This window comes from Rattus norvegicus, chromosome X, assembly GCF_036323735.1.
Source record: "Rattus norvegicus strain BN/NHsdMcwi chromosome X, GRCr8, whole genome shotgun sequence".
Taxonomy (NCBI): Eukaryota; Metazoa; Chordata; class Mammalia; order Rodentia; family Muridae; genus Rattus; species Rattus norvegicus.
Window position 1 is genome coordinate 78,370,836 of NC_086039.1, and position 21,568 is coordinate 78,392,403.

Sequence of the window (21,568 nt, forward strand, 5' to 3'; positions counted from 1 at the left end):
AAATATTCAGCTCTCGAAGGGGGAAATGTGTATTTGGTAGTGCTCAGTGGGCACTATATGTGGGCAGTATACGTATATGTTAGTGGATTTGAGTATAGTTTAACTTCAGGTTGCTAATGTAGTGTCTGAATGATCTTCTCATTAATAAAAGGAGAATTTCAAAGTCATCAATTGTTATTATGTTGTAGTATATATTTCCTTTAACATTTATTAATATTTGCTTCATATATTAATGTGATATTGAGTTCAATACATTATTATTTATTCTTGCTGGCTTGCCTTTTTCTGCTTTTTTTTACTGCTTTTCATTTCAAGTCTATTTTGTGTGCCACTGCTTTTACTCCTGTTGCTTTCTTTCAGTTCATGTATGGTCTTAGAGATGAGGTATACAATACATAGACCTTGCTGGAGTCACTCTGCGTGTTAGAGGGTTAAATCATGCACTTTGATATGACACTTGATAGAGAAGTTATTGAGGAATCTATAATTTTCTTTTTGCCTTTTTATTTTATTGGATATATTTATTTACATTTCAAATGTTATTTATTCCCTTTCCCAGTTTCCTGTCCATAAGCCCCCTGTCCCTTCCTCCTCTCCCAATATATGGGTGTTCCCCCCATTCCCTCCCTTACCACCCTCCTGACATTCCACTGCACTGGGGGTCCAACCTTGGCAGGACCAAGGACTTCCCCTTCCACTGGTGCCCAACAAGGCTATTCATTGCTACCTATGAGCCCAGGGTCAGTCCATGTATAGTCTTTGGGTAGTGGCTTAGTCCCTGGAAGCTCTGGTTGTTGTTCATATGGGGTCTCAAGCCCCTTCAAGCTCTTTCAGTCCTTTCTAATTCCCCCCAAAGGAGGTCCTGTTCTCATTTCAGTGGTTTGCTGCTAGCATTTGCCTCTGTATTTGACATGTTCTGGTTGTGTCTCTCAGAAGAGATCTATAGCCAGTTCCTGTCAGCATGCACTTCTTAGGTTCATCAATCTTACCTAGTGTTGGTGGCTGTATATATATATATATATATATATATATATATATATATATATATATATATATATATGACCCACATGTGGGGTAGGCTCTGAATGGCTGTTTCTTCAGTCTCTACTCTAAACTTTGCCTCCATATCCCCTCCTATGAATATTTTTGTTCCCCCTTTTAAGAAGGATTAAAGCATTCACACTTTGGTCATCCTTCTTCTTGAGCTTCATGTGGTCTGTGGATTGTATCTTCAGTAATTCAAGCTTTTATAATTCTCTTTTTGCTTATAATCTTCCTTATAATTAATTGATTGACTCAATTGCCATGTTGATTGCTTGCATATCATTTTGGTTTGTTTCTTACTAGTTTTTGCTTTAAGGTTACTATGTGGCTTACAAACATTATTTTATTATAAGAAGCTGCTTTATAAAAAAATCTGCCAATAAGAAACCTCTAAAGTTACCCTCCATTCTTCCACATGTTTTGAATTATACATTTTGTCTAGATAGGCTAACTCTTAACATAGTGTTATATTAATGTAGCTTTTATTTTATTTGTTTTCTTTCATTTGAAAGATAAAAAGGCTTATGTACCTTATCTATAATATCAGAGCATTCTGAATGTGAACTTGATACCTTCAGATGTCTTGATTTTACTAATTAACATATTTTTTTTCATTTACAAAACCCCTTTTTACAGAACATAGACAAGAAGTTAGGGCATGAACTTCATGATATATCTAACTGCCTTCTTCCAGCCTCTGTATTAAAGTTTATAAAAGATACTTAGGACTTGAGAGTGCCCTTGTCCTACTCTACTCTTTTCCAACCATAGAATGACCTTGGAACTAGCTCTGTATCCAGCTTGTAAGATTGTTAAGGGGAAGGTGACCTCATCCATAACTCTAGCATTTGGATTATTCCTCTCTTTATTTTAAGAGATTACAGTTCGAAGATGTAACAGCTTACTGTGAATTTGAAAAACAATGGGAGAGGCACAAACAAGGTAACTAAAGAGAGCAGACATTGCTTTTAGCGTTCTGAAGGAAAGAAGATGAAAAGTAGTATGCCCCATCAAGACCACAGGAAAAGGAGATTCTTCTCCTGCTTTTAGCTTCTGTTGGTACAGCAGTCAGTTCATTCTGTCTCTTTAATTCTTCTCTTCCTCTCTGACTTTTCTTCTGTTTCGTGCTTATAAAGATGCTTGGAAATCAATGCTATGATGCACTTGGTTCATTAAATTATCTGAAATATCAAAATCCTAAATTACATTTGCAAAAACCCTCTATTCAAAAAAGGCAACTTTCCTAAATTTCAGAAATTACAGGAAGTGTGTGTGTGTGTGTGTGTGTGTGTGTGTGTGTGTGTGTGCATGCGTGCATGTGTGCATTCATGTACACATATATGGAGAGTGTCACCTTTCAATTTCTTATTAAAGGGGCTCTTCTCAGTGGATTGCTAGGTTGTTGTATCTGCAAAACTAGTAGAATGTTTATGGTACCCAGATTAAATATCTTATGGGTAATTCCACTGAATAAGCATAATGAGAATTCTCAGTTTTCTTAGTTGTTTATGAAACTTGAGAGAATAGATCTTAAAGAAAAATGACTTATTTGTACATGATATCCATTATTTTCTAAGTGAGAAACTGATTTTTTTTTAATTACGACTGCAGTATTGCTCTATTTACTGGTTACTAGGGTCACAGTAACCACCATCTATTTCCCACCATCTATTTCCTAAATTTCAAGAAGGCTTCTAGACCTTCATGTTCACAGACAGCAATTTAGAGCCTCTTTGGGAGTGGCCAGATTTTAGATTAAAAATGTGAAACAGAACACTGGCCCATAACTTGTAATGATCAGCACAACCAAAAACCACAGCCTTTGTGACAAATCATTCATGAGTCTGAACCACAGTTACAGTAGTAATCAGTCCCAGTCTTTCAATACTTCATCATTGACTGTTAGCCTCCCTGTTGACCTCAAGTAGAGAAAATCAGTTATCACATAGGGTTTCCTATTTCTCATTATCCTGCTCCCAGCATCTTACATCCAATGGTTGTTAATTGGCACATACCTGATGTCTTTCGTTTGTAAAACTTCCCATTCTTTTGCCTGCCTTTGACAGTCTCTGCAAAATACTAGTGATGATGCCTAACTTCTAACAAGTTCTGAATAATCAGGCTTCTATTGTTCTTCTTGGGTGATCTTCATTTATTTTCTTTGGAGCCATGGGACATTTTGAAGTGTTGCCTGTATAGGAAGAATGGGACTCTGTGTGACTACCTTCAGTTTCTTCACTCTAGACTCACTTAGACAGCATGACTACCTAGTAATATTTAAATGAAAGATTGCTGGGTTTCTCTCAAAGACTTTTGAAATAAGATGAGGACCCCCTTTATGTCCTTATTACCCCTAAAAGTAGCTATCTTTCAAGATTGCCAGACTTCTGACTTCCTGAGATTTTTGCCTAAAAGAAGGCTCAAGTTTGAATGGAGAGATGGCTCACCAGTTAAGAGCACGTGCTACTCTTTCAGATGATCAGGGTGTAGGTACTATTACCTACATGTCAGCTCACTACCTTCTTTAACTTCAATAACAAAGGATCAAATGATCTCTTCTGGCCTCGGGCGGCACTGCCCGTGCACAGTACACAGATGCACACGCAGGCAAAATGTTCATATACATAAAATAAAGATAGATCTTTTTAAAGGGCTTGAACTATAGAACTTCTCTATGGCTGCAGACTTCTGACTCACTGCTGCTTTCTCGTCTTTCTACTGCTTGCAGTCTTTTGCAAATTTCTATTTTGCAGCTCATTTTTCTCATGTATAGATCACAAAATTGAGATGGTTAAAACACTCTTAAAGTATGCCCTTCACATGCTGTATAAGAAATGTTGCCTATTGATATTAAAAATGACAGAGATCTGTCATTTTTCAGATCTTTCACAGTAGAGAGTCTGATTCTTTGGCTTTTACAATCTTTCCATTCTTTCTTCCACAACTTTTCTGGAACCTTGGGTGTATGACTTGTATTATAGGTGTATTACCTTGAGCTGGGCACCCCATGGTCAGCTGATTTCTGTACTTTGACTAGTTTTTATGACTTTCTATAATGGTCTCCATCTGATGAAGAAAGAAATGTTTTTGATGATGGCTGGGAACTACATTTATCATCTATGGTTATAAGGGTAATATTTAGAAAGCTGTCAAGAATTACTGGTTCTCACCAACTTCCACCCCTAGATGAAGAAGTAGAGGCAATTAATAACTGCTGAGAGAGGAAGAATAAGTCTTTCCCAGAGATGAGTTCCCTAAATAGTTATCCAATACCAAGTGGCCATCCCTAAAACCAACACTAAATGGAGCAAAGCAGTTTGTATTTACATGTATGTATAGAGACTATCATAACAATATTTTGAAAAAGAAATTTCCCAGGGGAAGCTATCAAGCCAAGTAGGACTACTGGGCAATTACTGACAGTAAAATCATAGCGTGTTGTGAATTTGTTATTATTATTCAACAAAATGTGACATTGTAGGAAGACATGAAAAAGCATTTGTAGATACTATTTTTTAGGGAGACTATAGTTGTAGCCTGTTATTTGTGTTCTGAGAGAAGTAGACATTAGGTTATACCTGAATCCGAAAGGAAAGTGAAGCTACATTCAGGTGGGGAGAAATCACCAAGACCATCATGAAAACTCAGACCTGAAAGATCAATAAATAATTCATTGTCACCAGATGGCAGGAGGATGTATGACCTGAAAGTGTAGGAAAATGGCGAGAAAATGCAAAGCTAATGCATTTAGGAAGCAACGAATAACAGAGTAGAGATCTTGTAGGAAAGGTAATTAAATTGTGGGAGAAAAATGATCTATAACTATTAGTTTCCAAAAATGTGTATGGAATTTCCATCAGACCTATATTTCTGAGATATTACTACGCTTTAGAATCACTAGGAGCATCTTAACTAAATTCTTATATCTTTATTTTGACATAAAAATGAAAGAATGGACTTAGCATCTGGAAACTCAGTAGCAATCTAAGTAATTGAAAGGAATATGATTATTCTTCATCATATAATTTCAAACATCTCTTACAGATTGTTAGACTTAAATAAACTTACCTTTTACAATAGTCTACATCGTGCCTTTGTCTTTAATTTTATGAACCATTGCAATCATTAGGTATGAAAACCTATGTTAAAATAGCTAACTAAAAATTGTACTAGATGTCTATTCATGCCCATAGTTAGTTACTAGTGGATTTTTAAAAGTTTCATGTTGATAGGTGCTAACATAGTTTTTTCCTTGTAAAGTATTGACAGTTAGAGCTAAAAAAGATAACTTAAGAGTTGAGAGTGGACCGGCGGATCCCGGACCGCAGCAGCTCTCTGCTCCCAAACCCCGTGGGAGAGAGACCTCACCGCCTGATCAGGTGGGCACTCCTGAGGCTGCAGAGCGGAGGAGACCACAAACACTGCCCACCCCTGCCCACATCCCTGGCCCAAGAGGCAACTGTATAAGGCCTCTGGGTTCCCGTAGGGGAGGGCCCGGGAGCGGCAGGACCCCTGCGCCTGAGACACTGCCGGAACCTGAAGGAAACAGACCGGATAAACAGTTCTCTGCACCCAAATCCCGTGGGAGGGAGAGCTGAACCTTCAGAGAGGCGGACACGCCTGGGAAACCAGAAGAGACTGCACTCTGTGCACATCCAGGCGCCAGAGGAAAACACCAAACGCCATCTGAAACCCTGGTGCACGGAGGCTCCTGGAAAGAGCGGCGCAGATCTTCCCGGTTGCTGCCACAGCGGAGAGGACTTAGGCAGTACCCCACGAGCAAACTTGAGCCTTGGAACTGCAGGTAGGACCAACTTTTCCCCTGCAAGAAACCTGCCTGGTGAACTCAGGACACACAGAGGCAAAATTCCTCTAAGGCCGGGCACTTCCTGTGTTTACCGGAAGTCCCACACCGGCGGATCCCGGACCGCAGCAGCTCTCTGCTCCCAAACCCCGTGGGAGAGAGACCCCACCGCCTGATCAGGTGGGCACTCCTGAGGCTGCAGAGCGGAGGAGACCACCAACACTGCCCACCCCTGCCCACATCCCTGGCCCAAGAGGAAACTGTATAAGGCCTCTGGGCTCCCGTGGGGGAGGGCCCGAGAGCGGCAGGACCCCTGCGCCTAAGACACTGCCGGAACCTGAAGGAAACAGACCGGATAAACAGTTCTCTGCACCCAAATCCCGTGGGAGGGAGAGCTGAACCTTCAGAGAGGCGAACACGCCTGGGAAACCAGAAGAGACTGCACTCTGTGCACATCCAGGCGCCAGAGGAAAACACCAAACGCCATCTGGAACCCTGGTGCACGGAGGCTCCCGGAAGGAGCGGCACAGATTTTCCCGGTTGCTGCCACAGCGGAGAGGACTTAGGCAGTACCCCACGAGCAAACTTGAGCCTTGGAACCACAGGTAGGACCAATTTTTCCCCTGCAAGAAACCTGCCTGGTGAACTCAAGACACATGCCCACAGGAACAGCTGAAGACCTGTAGAGAGGAAAAACTACACGCCCGAAAGCAGAACACTCTGTCCCCATAACTGGCTGAAAGAAAACAGGAAAACAGGTCTACAGCACTCCTGACACACAGGTTATAGGACAGTCTAGCCACTGTCAGAAATAGCAGAACAAAGTAACACTAGAGATAATCTGATGGCGAGAGGCAAGCACAGGAACCCAAGCAACAGAAACCAAGACTACATGGCATCATCGGAGCCCAATTCTCCCACCAAAGCAAACACGGAATATCCAAACACACCAGAAAAGCAAGACCTAGTTTCAAAATCATATTTGATCATGATGCTGGAGGACTTCAAGAAAGACATAAAGAACTCCCTTAGAGAACAAGTAGAAGCCTACAGAGAGGAATCGCAAAAATCCCTGAAAGAATTCCAGGAAAACACAATCAAACAGTTGAAGGAATTAAAAATGGAAATAGAAGCAATCAAGAAAGAACACATGGAAACAACCCTGGACATAGAAAATCAAAAGAAAAGACAAGGAGCTGTAGATACAAGCTTCACCAACAGAATTCAAGAGATGGAAGAGAGAATCTCGGGAGCAGAAGATTCCATAGAAATCATTGACTCAACTGTCAAAGATAATGTAAAGCAGAAAAAGCTACTGGTCCAAAACATACAGGAAATCCAGGACTCAATGAGAAGATCAAACCTAAGGATAATAGGTATAGAAGAGAGTGAAGACTCCCAGCTCAAAGGACCAGTAAATATCTTCAACAAAATCATAGAAGAAAACTTCCCTAACCTAAAAAAAGAGATACCCATAGGCATACAAGAAGCCTACAGAACTCCAAATAGATTGGACCAGAAAAGAAACACCTCCCGTCACATAATTGTCAAAACACCAAACGCACAAAATAAAGAAAGAATATTAAAAGCAGTAAGGGAAAAAGGTCAAGTAACATGTAAAGGCAGACCTATCAGAATCACACCAGACTATTCGCCAGAAACTATGAAGGCCAGAAGATCCTGGACAGATGTCATACAGACCCTAAGAGAACACAAATGCCAGCCCAGGTTACTGTATCCTGCAAAACTCTCAATTAACATAGATGGAGAAACCAAGATATTCCATGACAAAACCAAATTTACACAATATCTTTCTACAAGTCCAGCACTACAAAGGATAATAAAGGGTAAAGCCCAACATAAGGAGGCAAGCTATACCCTAGAAGCAAGAAACTAATCATCTTGGCAACAAAACAAAGTGAATGAAAGCACACAAACATAACCTCACTTCCAAATATGAATATAACGGGAAGCAATAATCACTATTCCTTAATATCTCTCAATATCAATGGCCTCAACTCCCCAATAAAAAGACATAGATTAACAAACTGGATACGCAACGAGGACCCTGCATTCTGCTGCCTACAGGAAACACACCTCAGAGACAAAGACAGACACTACCTCAGAGTGAAAGTCTGGAAAACAATTTTCCAAGCAAATGGTCAGAAGAAGCAAGCTGGAGTAGCCATTCTAATATCAAATAAAATCAATTTTCAACTAAAAGTCATCAAAAAAGATAAGGAAGGACACTTCATATTCATCGAAGGAAAAATCCACCAAGATGAAGTCTCAATCCTAAATAACTATGCCCCAAATACAAGGGCACCTACATATGTAAAAGAAACCTTACTAAAGCTCAAAACACACATTGCACCTCACACAATAATAGTGGGAGATTTCAACACCCCACTCTCATCAATGGACAGATCATGGAAACAGAAATTAAACAGAGATGTAGACAGACTAAGAGAAGTCATGAGCCAAATGGACTTAACGGATATTTATAGAACATTCTATCCTAAAGCAAAAGGATATACCTTCTTCTCAGCTCCTCATGGTACTTTCTCCAAAATTGACCATATAATTGGTCAAAAAACGGGCCTCAACAGGTACAGAAAGATAGAAATAATCCCATGCGTTCTATCGGACCACCACGGCCTAAAACTGGTCTTCAATAACAATAAGGGAAGAATGCCCACATATACGTGGAAATTGAACAATGCTCTACTCAATGATAACCTGGTCAAGGAAGAAATAAAGAAAGAAATTAAAAACTTTTTAGAATTTAATGAAAATGAAGGTACAACATACCCAAACTTATGGGACACAATGAAAGCTGTGCTAAGAGGAAAACTCATAGCGCTGAGTGCCTGCAGAAAGAAACAGGAAAGAGCATATGTCAGCAGCTTGACAGCACACCTAAAAGCTCTAGAACAAAAAGAAGCAAATACACCCAGGAGGAGTAGAAGGCAGGAAATAATCAAACTCAGAGCTGAAATCAACCAAGTAGAAACAAAAAGGACCATAGAAAGAATCAACAGAACCAAAAGTTGGTTCTTTGAGAAAATCAACAAGATAGATAAACCCTTAGCCAGACTAACGAGAGGACACAGAGAGTGCGTCCAAATTAACAAAATCAAAAATGAAAAGGGAGACATAACTACAGATTCAGAGGAAATTCAAAAAATCATCAGATCTTACTATAAAAACCTATATTCAACAAAACTTGAAAATCTTCAGGAAATGGACAATTTCCTAGACAGATACCAGGTATCGAAGTTAAATCAGGAACAGATAAACCAGTTAAACAACCCCATAACTCCTAAGGAAATAGAAGCAGTCATTAAAGGTCTCCCAACCAAAAAGAGCCCAGGTCCAGACGGGTTTAGTGCAGAATTCTATCAAACCTTCATAGAAGACCTTATACCAATATTATCCAAACTATTCCACAAAATTGAAACAGATGGAGCCCTACCGAATTCCTTCTATGAAGCCACAATTACTCTTATACCTAAACCACACAAAGACCCAACAAAGAAAGAGAACTTCAGACCAATTTCCCTTATGAATATCGACGCAAAAATACTCAATAAAATTCTGGCAAACCGAATTCAAGAGCACATCAAAACAATCATCCACCATGATCAAGTAGGCTTCATCCCAGGCATGCAGGGATGGTTTAATATAAGGAAAACCATCAACGTGATCCATCATATAAACAAACTGAAAGAACAGAACCACATGATCATTTCATTAGATGCTGAGAAAGCATTTGACAAAATTCAACACCCCTTCATGATAAAAGTCCTGGAAAGAATAGGTATTCAAGGCCCATACCTAAACATAGTAAAAGCCATATACAGCAAACCAGTTGCTAACATTAAACTAAATGGAGAGAAACTTGAAGCAATCCCACTAAAATCAGGGACTAGACAAGGCTGCCCACTCTCTCCCTACTTATTCAATATAGTTCTTGAAGTTCTAGCCAGAGCAATCAGACAACAAAAGGAGATCAAGGGGATACAGATCGGAAAAGAAGAGGTCAAAATATCACTATTTGCAGATGACATGATAGTATATTTAAGTGATCCCAAAAGTTCCACCAGAGAACTACTAAAGCTGATAAACAACTTCAGCAAAGTGGTTGGGTATAAAATTAACTCAAATAAATCAGTAGCCTTCCTCTATACAAAAGAGAAACAAGCCGAGAAAGAAATTAGGGAAACGACACCCTTCATAATAGACCCAAATAATATAAAGTACCTCGGTGTGACTTTAACCAAGCAAGTAAAAGATCTGTACAATAAGAACTTCAAGACACTGAGGAAAGAAATTGAAGAAGACCTCAGAAGATGGAAAGATCTCCGATGCTCATGGATTGGCAGGATTAATATAGTAAAAATGGCCATTTTACCAAAAGCAATCTACAGATTCAATGCAATCCCCATCAAAATACCAATCCCATTCTTCAAAGAGTTAGAACAATTTGCAAATTCATCTGGAATATCAAAAAACCCAGGATAGCTAAAGCTATCCTCAACAATAAGAGGACTTCAGGGGGAATCACTATCCCTGAACTCAAGCAGTATTATAGAGCAATAGTGATAAAAACTGCATGGTATTGGTACAGAGACAGACAGATAGACCAATGGAATAGAATTGAAGACCCAGAAATGAACCCACACACCTATGGTCACTTGATTTTTGACAAAGGAGCCAAAACCATCCAATGGAAAAAAGATAGCATTTTCAGCAAATGGTGCTGGTTCAACTGGAGGGCAACATGTAGAAGAATGCAGATCGATCCATGCTTATCACCCTGTACAAAGCTTAAGTCCAAGTGGATCAAGGACCTCCACATCAAACCAGACACACTCAAATTATAGAAGAAAAACTAGGGAAGCATCTGGAACACATGGGCACTGGAAAAAATTTCCTGAACAAAACACCAATGGCTTATGCTCTAAGATCAAGAATCGACAAATGGGATCTCATAAAACTGCAAAGCTTCTGTAAGGCAAAGGACACGGTGGTTAGGACAAAACGGCAACCAACAGATTGGGAAAAGATCTTTACCAATCCTACAACAGATAGAGGCCTTATATCCAAAATATACAAAGAACTCAAGAAGTTAGACCGCAGGGAAACAAATAACCCTATTAAAAAATGGGGTTCAGAGCTAAACAAAGAATTCACAGCTGAGGAATGCCGAATGGCTGAGAAACACCTAAAGAAATGTTCAACATCTTTAGTCATAAGGGAAATGCAAATCAAAACAACCCTGAGATTTCACCTCACACCAGTGAGAATGGCTAAGATCAAAAACTCAGGTGACAGCAGATGCTGGCGAGGATGTGGAGAAAGAGGAACACTCCTCCATTGTTGGTGGGATTGCAGACTGGTAAAACCATTCTGGAAATCAGTCTGGAGGTTCCTCAGAAAATTGGACATTGAACTGCCTGAGGATCCAGCCATACCTCTCTTGGGCATATACCCAAAAGATGCCTCAACATATAAAAGAGACACGTGCTCCACTATGTTCATCGCAGCCTTATTTATAATAGCCAGAAACTGGAAAGAACCCAGATGCCCTTCAACAGAGGAATGGATACAGAAAATGTGGTACATCTACACAATGGAATATTACTCAGCTATCAAAAACAACGAGTTTATGAAATTCGTAGGCAAATGGTTGGAACTGGAAAATATCATCCTGAGTGAGCTAACCCACTCACAGAAAGACATACATGGTATGCACTCATTGATAAGTGGCTATTAGCCCAAATGCTTGAATTACCCTAGATCCCTAGAACAAAGGAAACTCAAGACGGATGATCAAAATGTGAATGCTTCACTCCTTCTTTAAATGAGGAAAAAGAATACCCTTGGCAGGGAAGGGAGAGGCAAAGATTAAAACAGAGACTGAAGGAACACCCATTCAGAGCCTGCCCCACAGGTGGCCCATACATATACAGCCACCCAATTAGACAAGATGGATGAAGCAAAGAAGTGCAGACCGACAGGAGCCGGATGTAGATTGCTCCTGAGAGACACAGCCAGAATACAGCAAATACAGAGGCGAATGCCAGCAGCAAACCACTGAACTGAGAATAGGTCCCCCGTTGAAGGAATCAGAGAAAGAACTGGAAGAGCTTGAAGGTGCTCGAGACCCCAAAAGTACAACAATGTCAAGCAACCAGAGCTTCCAGGGACTAAGCCACTACCTAAAGACTATACATGGACTGACCCTGGACTCTGTCCCCATAGGTAGCAATGAATATCCTAGTAAGAGCACCAGTGGAAGGGGAAGCCCTGGGTCCTGCTAAGACTGAACCCCCAGTGAACTAGACTATGCGGGGAGGGTGGCAATGGGGGGAGGTTTGGGAGGGGAACACCCATAAGGAAGGGGAGGGGGGAGGGTGATGTTTGTCCGGAAACCGGGAAAGGGAATAACACTTGAAATGTATATAAGAAATACTCAAGTTAATAAAAAAAAAAAAAAAGAAATATACAGAACCTAAAAAAAAAAAAAAAAAAAAAAAAGAGTTGAGAGTGGTGATTTCTTTCAGAAGACACAATTTTGGTTCCCAGAGCCCGTGCTGGCCAGCTTCCAGCGACCTGTATTGTAGGAAACCTAACACCCTTTTCTGGTATATGTAGGCTCCTACATGTATGTTAGCACAACCCCCGCCCAATACAAACACATGCACACACACACATAGGCACCTGCACACACACACACACACACACACACACACACACATACACACACACACACACACAGAGATAGAGATAGAGATAGATAGAGATAGATAGATAGATAGAGAGAGAGAGAGAGAGAGAGAGAGAGAGAGAGAGAGAGAATATAAGGAAATTTTCAGAACATTCACAGTTTAAGAAATAATTGTAACATTGAAAGAATAGAAGTCCATCAGTTTTGGTGGCTACTTTAATGGAGTGGTTCTTTTACAGTTAAGATCAAATGGTGAATTTATCTTTTATCATAAATGGTTACTTACTCCATCTTCAGGAACTTCAGAATTTCCTTGTTCTCCTTGGCATCATGGAAACGTATGAAATCCTAAAAATAAAAGAACATTTAATCAATTTGGACCATTCTCTCTAATTAAATTCAAATGTGAACTACTAATTATTTTGCTGAGACTTTTGCAAACCTCTAGTAGCTAAGGAAGATGAATAATTTCCTCAGAATAACAGTTATTCCATATTATAATAAATATACCTAATTATCTCTTACCAAGATGTGACAATATTTTAGGATTAAATACCCATTTTCTTGTCTGAAACACAATTAACTTATTCTGTTGATGAGTAAACCTGACTTTCATACTCCACACATTGAATTTTACCCATATATATGATTTTAAGTTACAAAATACAATTAAGATGAACAGTCAGGCTTACGCCACAATATTCTTGTCCGTTGAATATCTGAGGTGGAATAGCCTTGGGAGAGGCAACCTTAGTACGCATTTCTTCCAGAACTTCGGTACTGACGGCTATATCAATTAACTCATACTTAATTTTATAAATGTCTAAAACTCTCATAACTTCTTCTTGTCTTTGTTTTATCTAGATAGAAAAAAAAGAGATAATAAGTTATTCAGTGTGCCCTAATAATTTTGTTTGCTTTTTTTTTACTTATTCATTAATTATGAAAGAGGAAGAGTCATTATTGGTGCCAAGCATGGGTGCAAAACTAACTATGCAATTTTGTTGTTTGATTATGTGTGTGTATATATTATATGTAGTTTATAGGTCATATGCATTATGATATATGCTATATATGATATATATGCATATATTTGAAATTTTCTAATTGAACAGGACCACAAATTTTTTCAAAAATGTGCGGCAATCTAAGAAAAAATATATTTACATAAAGATATATATGCTTGGACAATCATGCATACCCAAAAAATTTAAAAAAAGCCAAAGTGAACCATCCCAAGGCATTACCTTGCTCTGAAGAGCAAACAGCCTGTATGTATATATTTATCTACATTTAGAAGAGAGAATAAAAATAACCGGAAATTAAATGAGAAAATAGAATGAAAAATTAAATACCTCATGAAATTAAGATATAAAAACTGAATGATTAATTTGTGCTGTGCTCTTGAATTGCCAAATTTGTATCTTGTATTAACAGATTGTATCTAATGTTTAACTTCCTTTAAAACAGACAATGGTTAAAGTACAATTGTAGCAGCTTTTTTTAAAACTTACTTTGTAATTGGAAATTGAACCACTGTAACATAAATACTGGGTAAAATTGAGGGGTTTTTGTTTTCATGTGATAATCTTGAGCAATTTTGTCAAATAATACTTGTGATACTAGAATGTGATAATAATCTGACAACCTTCAACCCCAACATAATGAAGTGGGCTTTCTGTAAAAAATGCATGTCAGTAAGATATTTGTTTGATGTTCAAAAGTTGTAACCTGGTTATACTTTAAAAAGATGGTCTGTATGCAAAGGACAGCAAAGAAATTTCTAAATTCCAAAATTCAGGCTTTCTATTTTCTCAACTGAAGCCCTGACAACCAGCAGAAAGAATGGAAATAGGTGTCCTCGGGAAGTCGGAGGTGGAGGGACCCTCTAGGATGTACCAGAGATGTGGGAGATGAGAGACTCTCAGGACTCAAAGGGCCTTAGATGAAATGCCCTACAGTGGGGAGAGGGAACTTGTTGAGCCCACCTCCAGCAGAAAGACAGGGCATCAAGTGGAGGAATGGGGTTGCTATCCCACAGTCAAAAACTCTGACCCAGAATTGTTCCTATCTGAAAGAACTGCAGGGACAAAAATGGAGAAGAGACTGAGGGAAAGGAAGTCCAGTGACCTGCCCAACGTTAGATCAAGCTCTAGGGGAATCCCCAAGGCTATGGTGTCCTTACAAACAGGAGCCTAGCATGAGTACCCTCAGAAAGGCCCAACAAGCAGCTGAAAGAGTCAGATGCAGATATTTACATCCAACCAATGGACAGAAGCTGCTGACCCCTGTGGTTGAATTAGGGAAAAGCTGGAGGAAGCTGAAGAGAATGGCAACTCTGTAGTTCCTATAGAACAGCAGTCTCAACTGACCTGGACCCCTGAGATCTCTCAGATACTTGATCACCAACCAGGCACCATACACCAGCTGAGATGAGGAATGTATACAGCAGAGGACTGTCGGGTCTGGACTCAGTGAGACAAGATGCACCTAACTCTCAGGAAGCTGGAGGCACCAGGGGAGTAGGGAGATCTGGTGGAGTTAGGGTATTGGGGGCTGGGGACATAGTATTCCAAATGGTAGGGGAGGAGGAATGGGATAAGGAACAGTCAGAGGGCTTATCAGATTGGGAGGAGGATAAAGACTGGATTGTAAAGGTTAAAGAATAATAAAACAATAATTTAAAAAAAGTTTTTAAAATTGCAAAATATATTGCATGAGACTTGAGTCATCTTTGCACAGTATTTTTCTAAACCTCTCCAGGCAAACCCATTGAGAGAACAGTTACATAGAGCAGTGATATTCAGTTTGTGATTCACAGACTGGCAGCCTCAGGATCACTTCCACCTCACATCTCCAGCATCAGAAACGCTGAGGGTAGTGCCAGGAATAATTCGTTCTACTATCCTTGCCAGATGATGGTTATGCAACAGTTTGAGTGTCATAGATCAGCAGTTTGGTGTTGCATTCTTCGTGGCTCTTACTTGAGATTGTTCCCTGCTGTAGGTTGTTATGCCCGACAGTATAGAAGTCACATGCTGTGTATTTGCTGTTGCTCTTGTAAAACTGGGGAAATATAATTGACTTTCTTTAAAACTGCTTCTTATTTTTATGCAAAATTATTAATCTACTTGACCAGGCTTTATGTGAAAGTAATCTCCTTTTCCTAGGCTGAGATCAAATCTCATTCCTCCCTTCACCTATAGTGTATGACCTGCAGTAAGGATATGATGTCTGCTTGGCAACGATTTATTGGTTGTCCTGAAAGTGAAACTCTGAAGGGTAAAAATTGTAATTCTTCAGTCTTTTATGAGAACACTGAGTACTGGCTTTTGAAGACAATATGATAAAAGGATATGCAACATACCAACATTTGTGATTACATTTTGCAATGTCTCTTTGAATACTTTGTGTGAAATGAATATACTAAAATTAATCTCACTTTTTTTCTGTTTTAAATGACTAGTAATAAAATTTTACTTAGCACTCATTATGTGTCTATTGGACAGGGCTATTCTGTAATACTTCCTAAACATTGCTCAAAATAATTCATCTAAAGTTTAATTCATGTAAGATATATGCGACCTATGAAAATATATCAACTTATTAGAAATAAACAATTGGCCTTTTGATGGATTGCTTGGTCTTCTCTGGGGACTGGATCTATACACCTACTGTCAGTTTTTTTTTCTTTCCCATCCTAAATGGAGTTCAGTATTTCTTGTACACTTGAAATATTGACAAAAGTAAAGTAGTTGAGTTCAAGATACCAGAAATTTCTGAGCTCATTCAATTCTTAGAGCACAACAGGGGTAAAGGAGTTAGCAACCGTTTTGGGAGGTCCTTGCATGTCCCACTTTTATCAAACATGATAAAATAAAGTAATATAAAATAATATTTAAAAAGCCAGAAAGGGCATGATAATCTTAATAAAATCTTGAAGTCCACAACTATGGTGTTTTACTCCAATCCCCTCCTGTCGCCGCCCTCCAGCTGAGGTACTTCCTACTCACCTCCCTAGAGCCTGACACGCTGGCATAGTAAATTATAATTTTACTCATGGTTTTCAGACTGCAGTTGCTCTTCAAATGTATTGGGGCGAAGACTTAACCGCTGCATTCCAGTCAACTCTCTTTCTTGTTACCGGTTTCCTGAAGTCTGAACATGGAGCAGGGCTAAGCTTTTCTTTCTCTCTGAGGGTTGCTAAGGGACTGCATTCGAGATTGGCTAAGGAGCAAGTGCCCCTTGTGGCGCAGGCTGGTTTCCATTCTGAGAAAAGCTGGTGCCTAGTGACCAGAGGGCAGAAAGCACCACCCACCTGCCCTGAAAGGAAGGACGATTGTGCTCCCTAGAGTATTACCCACTCGCTAACATCTCTCTTTTTGGCCCATCCACCAAGTTCTGGGGTCGGAACAGAAAAAACTAACGCACTCTACACTTCTGCTAACTCTTTCCCCTTCTCTGTTTAGAAAGGGAGGCCAGCTACAATTTTACTGGCCACTCTTGCCTCTTCTGGCACAGAGAAGAGGGAGAAAAATCATTAAAATACAGTGTGGCATGTGAAGAAAAGAGACAAATAAACCCGTGTTGCCTTAGTTTGTAAGGTCAAATAAACCCGTGTTGTCTTAGTTTGTAAGGTCAGTATAAACAGAGCCAGGCGGGGCATTACCAACATAGCAATATTTCCCTGAATCTTGACACAGGAAACTTCTCTTTTCCTCTCTCCCACCGGGCTCCATTGTTGAAATGTGCTTTGCAGTCTGCCCTTTTTTTCTTGAGGTCAACCTTGCAATGTGTGCAATAGTCCCTGCAGCTCCTGCCACTTCCTCTTCTCCCCCACCCCCACTCTCTGCTCACTGTGTAAAATGTCTGCTTCCTCTTCCTTATATCCACAGTTCATTCTTAGTGTATATTTTCTAGTTACAACTTTTTAAGATTAAAAAGTATTTTAATTTCATATCGACACCTATGTGAACATGTGTGCACTCATTATGTTATCTGTGCCTATCTGAAGGTAGGGGGGTAGGCCCTAGAGGCCTGGAGTTACAAGCAACCAACCAGTTGGGAGCCTCCTGACACTGATGTTGGGATTTGAACTCTGGTCCTCTTGAAGACCAGTATACACTGTTAAACAGCAATGATGTGTCCAGACCAAAGCGTTTCTTTCCTTTGTTTTTTTTTTAAGTTACTGACATATTTGTTCCCCGAGGAGTTTGCCAAAAGTGGGTCTATAATGGAAGTTAAGTTCTTAAGTACAGTATCCTAATTATTTTCAATAAGAAAATATTTTATTACATGGCTCTACCAACTAATAGAATGGATTTGTGGCTGAAGATGCAGCTCACTTGATAGAATGCCTAGTGTTGCAGAGGTCCTGGGTTTATGCTTAGCAGCACATATAGTAGGAGCATATAACTGGCACATAACTGTAATGCCAACCAGCACTCAGTAGAAATGGAATCGGGAAGATCAGAAATTTTAGGCCATGTTTAAATGCTTAGAGAGTTACAGCCACTCTGGGATACATGAGACATGAGTCTTGAAGGAGAAATAGGGGAAGGGGGGAGGGGAAGAGAGGAAGAGGAGGGGAGAGAGAGAGAGAGAGAGAGAGAGAGAGAGAGAGAGAGAGAGAAGAGGAGAGGAGAGGAGAGGAGAAGAGAAGAGAAGAGAAGAGAAGAGAAGAGAAGAGAAGAGAAGAGAAGAGAAGAGACTGGGACAATCATCTTGGTGAAAGTTCAGTTTTGTTGATGTTAAAGTGAGGATGATGATCCTGAAAGAGTGTGGCTTCATTGTAGGGTTCTTAGAAAATAAGTATAATGAATAATAGTGGTTAGACTCTGCACACTGCTGGAAGTCACATCATTGGTAAGACAGTATTTGTCTTCAAGGAACTGAGAATTCATAAGATAAAATCAAAGCGTACTATGTGGATTCAGGCAGGAATCCTGGAATGACAGAGAACTTGAGAAAATGTGAGAATAAAGCATTTTTTATTTATGTTTTTTTTATTTATTTACATTTCATATGTTTCCCCTGTCCCGTTCTCTCTCCACAAACCCCCCCATCCGTTTCCCCCTCCATTTGCCTCTGAGAGGATACTCCTCCACCTACCTACCCACTTCTCCCTCCCGCCCTAGCATACCCCTTATGCTTGGGCAACAAGCCTCCACAGGACCAAGCACTTCCCCTCCCATTGATGCCAAATAAGGCAATCGTCTACTACAAATGTAGCAGGAGCCATGAACCCATCCATATATACTCTTTGGTTGGTGGTTTAGTCTCTGGGAGGTCTGGGTGGTCTGGTTAGTTGATATTGTTTTTCTTCCTAACGGGTTGCAGTCCCCTTCAGCTCCTTCAGTTCTTCACATAATCCTTCTTTTGATGTCCTGGGACTCAGTCCAATGGTTGGCTGTGACTACCAGCATCAATTTCAGTCTATTTAGTGCTGGCAGAGCCCTCAGAAGACAGTCATACTAAGCTCCTGTTTGCAAGCACTTCTTGGCATCAGCAACAGTGACTGGGTTTGGTGTGTGAGAATGAAATGGATCCCAAGGCGGGGCTGTTTCTGGATGTTTCTTCAATCTGTGTTCCATTTTTGTCCCTGAGTTTCCTTTAGAGAGAAACAGAGAGTACAGCATTTTAGGGGGGAAGAAAAAGTCAAGAATGCCACGTTTGAGTTAAGCATCTGGAAAAGCCAGTAATGTATAAGTTGAAAATGTGTTTACCAATAATATTTACCCAAAATGAAAACAGCAAAAGTAGGGATTTATTGAAATGCACTGCAGAGACATAGATGATGAGTTCACAGCAGAGATCACAGGCTATGAAAGTATTTGGGAATCTTATAGCAGTTGAGAGGAAAGTTCTTGGTTTATCTCAAGGGCTGTTAGTACAAGTGCCCTATTGAAATACAGAGGAGGGTATCTTACTGTCTCTTTAGCAGTAGATTTTACAGAGTAACTTATTCTATTTTGAGACTTGCCATTTTGGTTCATTTACCACTCATCAGTAAAAGTTAGGCTCCACATGTTTATAAAAAAAAGGAGTCATTGATATTGGGCTTGAGGTAGATGGTAGAAATGTTAAAACATGATAATTGCTGACTTTTTTGTCTTTGCAATTAAGTAAGCTGGTTATTAGAGATTTAGGAGCACACAAAAATTAAAAGATGAAGATGGAGATAAATGCAGGAAATCATATCTGGTTTCATTGTGAATTTTGATTTTAATACTTCTGAGCCTTTTTACTATTGTAAAAAATGCATATAATTTTAGCTTGAAGATTTGCTGTGATGGTTAAATAAAAATAGCTTGTCTGTGATATTTTACTTTGATGCACACAATTGTATATTGTGTACATTTTTACTAATCTATGGGTAAGCACAAGGCTTTGAAGACTTTAGGTCATATGAAAGGAAGATCAACTAGTATGACAAATGTTGTATGTGTGGAGGCAAGATTAGAATCAACTATTGCAATCCAAGTATGGAAATGGAATGTTAGTTTTGAAAGGCAGACCTTTTAAAGACAGGGCATTGGTGGGTACAACTTAGACCAATGGAATGTAGGGAGGAAGGAAAAATACATGGAATATAACCAGTGAGGAAATGTAAGTTAGGAGGGATTTGAAATTTCTATTTTCTTTTAATAGTCCTTTGTAGTAGCATTAATAAGAATATATATTTTAAGTTTTGTATTACCTTCTAGTATATGTTGATCTATTTCTTCAATTCACTGGCTGTTCTTGTAATCCTTCTAACAGGAGGATAATTTTAACAACCTAGAAGGAGTCCTCCATTTTGTCCTGACCTTGGAGAGCTATCTGGACATGATGGCCTATGACACCTTAATAGTAGGGTTCTCCAAAACTTCTTAAACTTCTTGAAATTGAACACCCCTAACTTTTCTTTGTGCCTGGTTTTTCTCATAAGGAAAAACAATATCTCTTTCCTGGAATTTTAGGAAGATCAAATTGCTATGTGTGAAATATTCTGAATAGTGCTTGACACATGACACACACAATTCATGATGGAATCAATGTATATTCTCTTGCAGAGTACATTACATATATACGTAACATAGGCTGCCATGCCTAAGTGCATGGAATATTAATCTGTCTGCTGAAATGTCTACTTCTATTACTAGTTTTGTCACTGTCAAAAAATATACCTTTTCCTTTGTTTCTTCTGTAAAATGGAAAATAATGTCTTTCTTAAATGATCTACATGACAACTTAGAATGCTTGTCACATAACTAAATATGTTGACACATTCCTATAAACTCAGTTCTTGGGAGGCAGAGGCAGGAAGATTGTCATGAGGTTAAGGCCAGTCTCAATAACATATTCTAGGACAGCTAGTGCTACATTGTGAGACCATGTTGTAAACACAAAATCAAATAAAGAAACAACTGATTTAGTATCCTAAAATCATTAGACATGCTTCATATATTCAGAGACCATTGAGGAAGAAGGCATGGAAAGGTTATAAAATGCAGGACATGACCACTGCACACATGAACTCACAGCAGCTGTGAATACCTGTGTAAGACCTGTACAATGTCAAGCTTAGTAAACATTCAAACGTGGAGGGCAGAGTGGCTAATGACTCCACACCCTATAACTGAAGATCTATTGACAGTTAGTGGCTTCTGGGGGGGGAGAGAAAGACAGCTTTTTAAAGGGTGTAACTTTAAAGAAATGTTTAATATAGTATATCATCTCATGCATGTATGAATTAATAAAAATGGTCTTTAAAAAAGATTTAGTATTTATTGTCATAGATGTATCACAATTTATTCAATCAGTTTCTTTTGGATACTCATTTAGTTTGTTGCAAATTGCTTTTTATGAAAGATGCTGAGGCCGTTCCATCTTTGTCCTAATAAAAAGTAAGAATAACCCTGTGTCTTCTCCACATACATCAAGAACTCTACGACTGTTAACATTTTCCCACCAATTGTCATTGGGAACTTGAAGAAACACTTTCA

General features: G+C 39.3%; 1 protein-coding gene across 2 annotated transcripts; it reads right to left on the minus strand.

Moving 5' to 3' along the window:
- Positions 1–1,891: 1,891 nt before the first annotated feature.
- Positions 1,892–16,797, minus strand: Sh3bgrl4 (SH3 domain binding glutamate-rich protein like 4). 2 transcript variants are annotated; one of them, XR_005498354.2, is made up of 7 exons: positions 16,595–16,797; positions 13,274–13,441; positions 12,868–12,929; positions 4,623–4,694; positions 4,035–4,110; positions 3,060–3,235; positions 1,892–2,225 (listed from the first exon to the last, which is right to left on the minus strand). XR_005498354.2 is itself a non-coding variant. In XM_039100402.2 (6 exons), the coding sequence occupies exons 1-4, from the start codon at positions 16,640–16,642 to the stop codon at positions 4,679–4,681; spliced, it is 294 nt and encodes a 97-aa protein (XP_038956330.1). In that variant the 5' UTR covers positions 16,643–16,797; the 3' UTR covers positions 1,892–2,225; positions 3,060–3,235; positions 4,623–4,678. The 2 variants fall into 2 exon arrangements, 1 of the variants encoding a protein (XP_038956330.1); XM_039100402.2 differs by lacking the exon at positions 4,035–4,110.
- Positions 16,798–21,568: the final 4,771 nt, after the last annotated feature.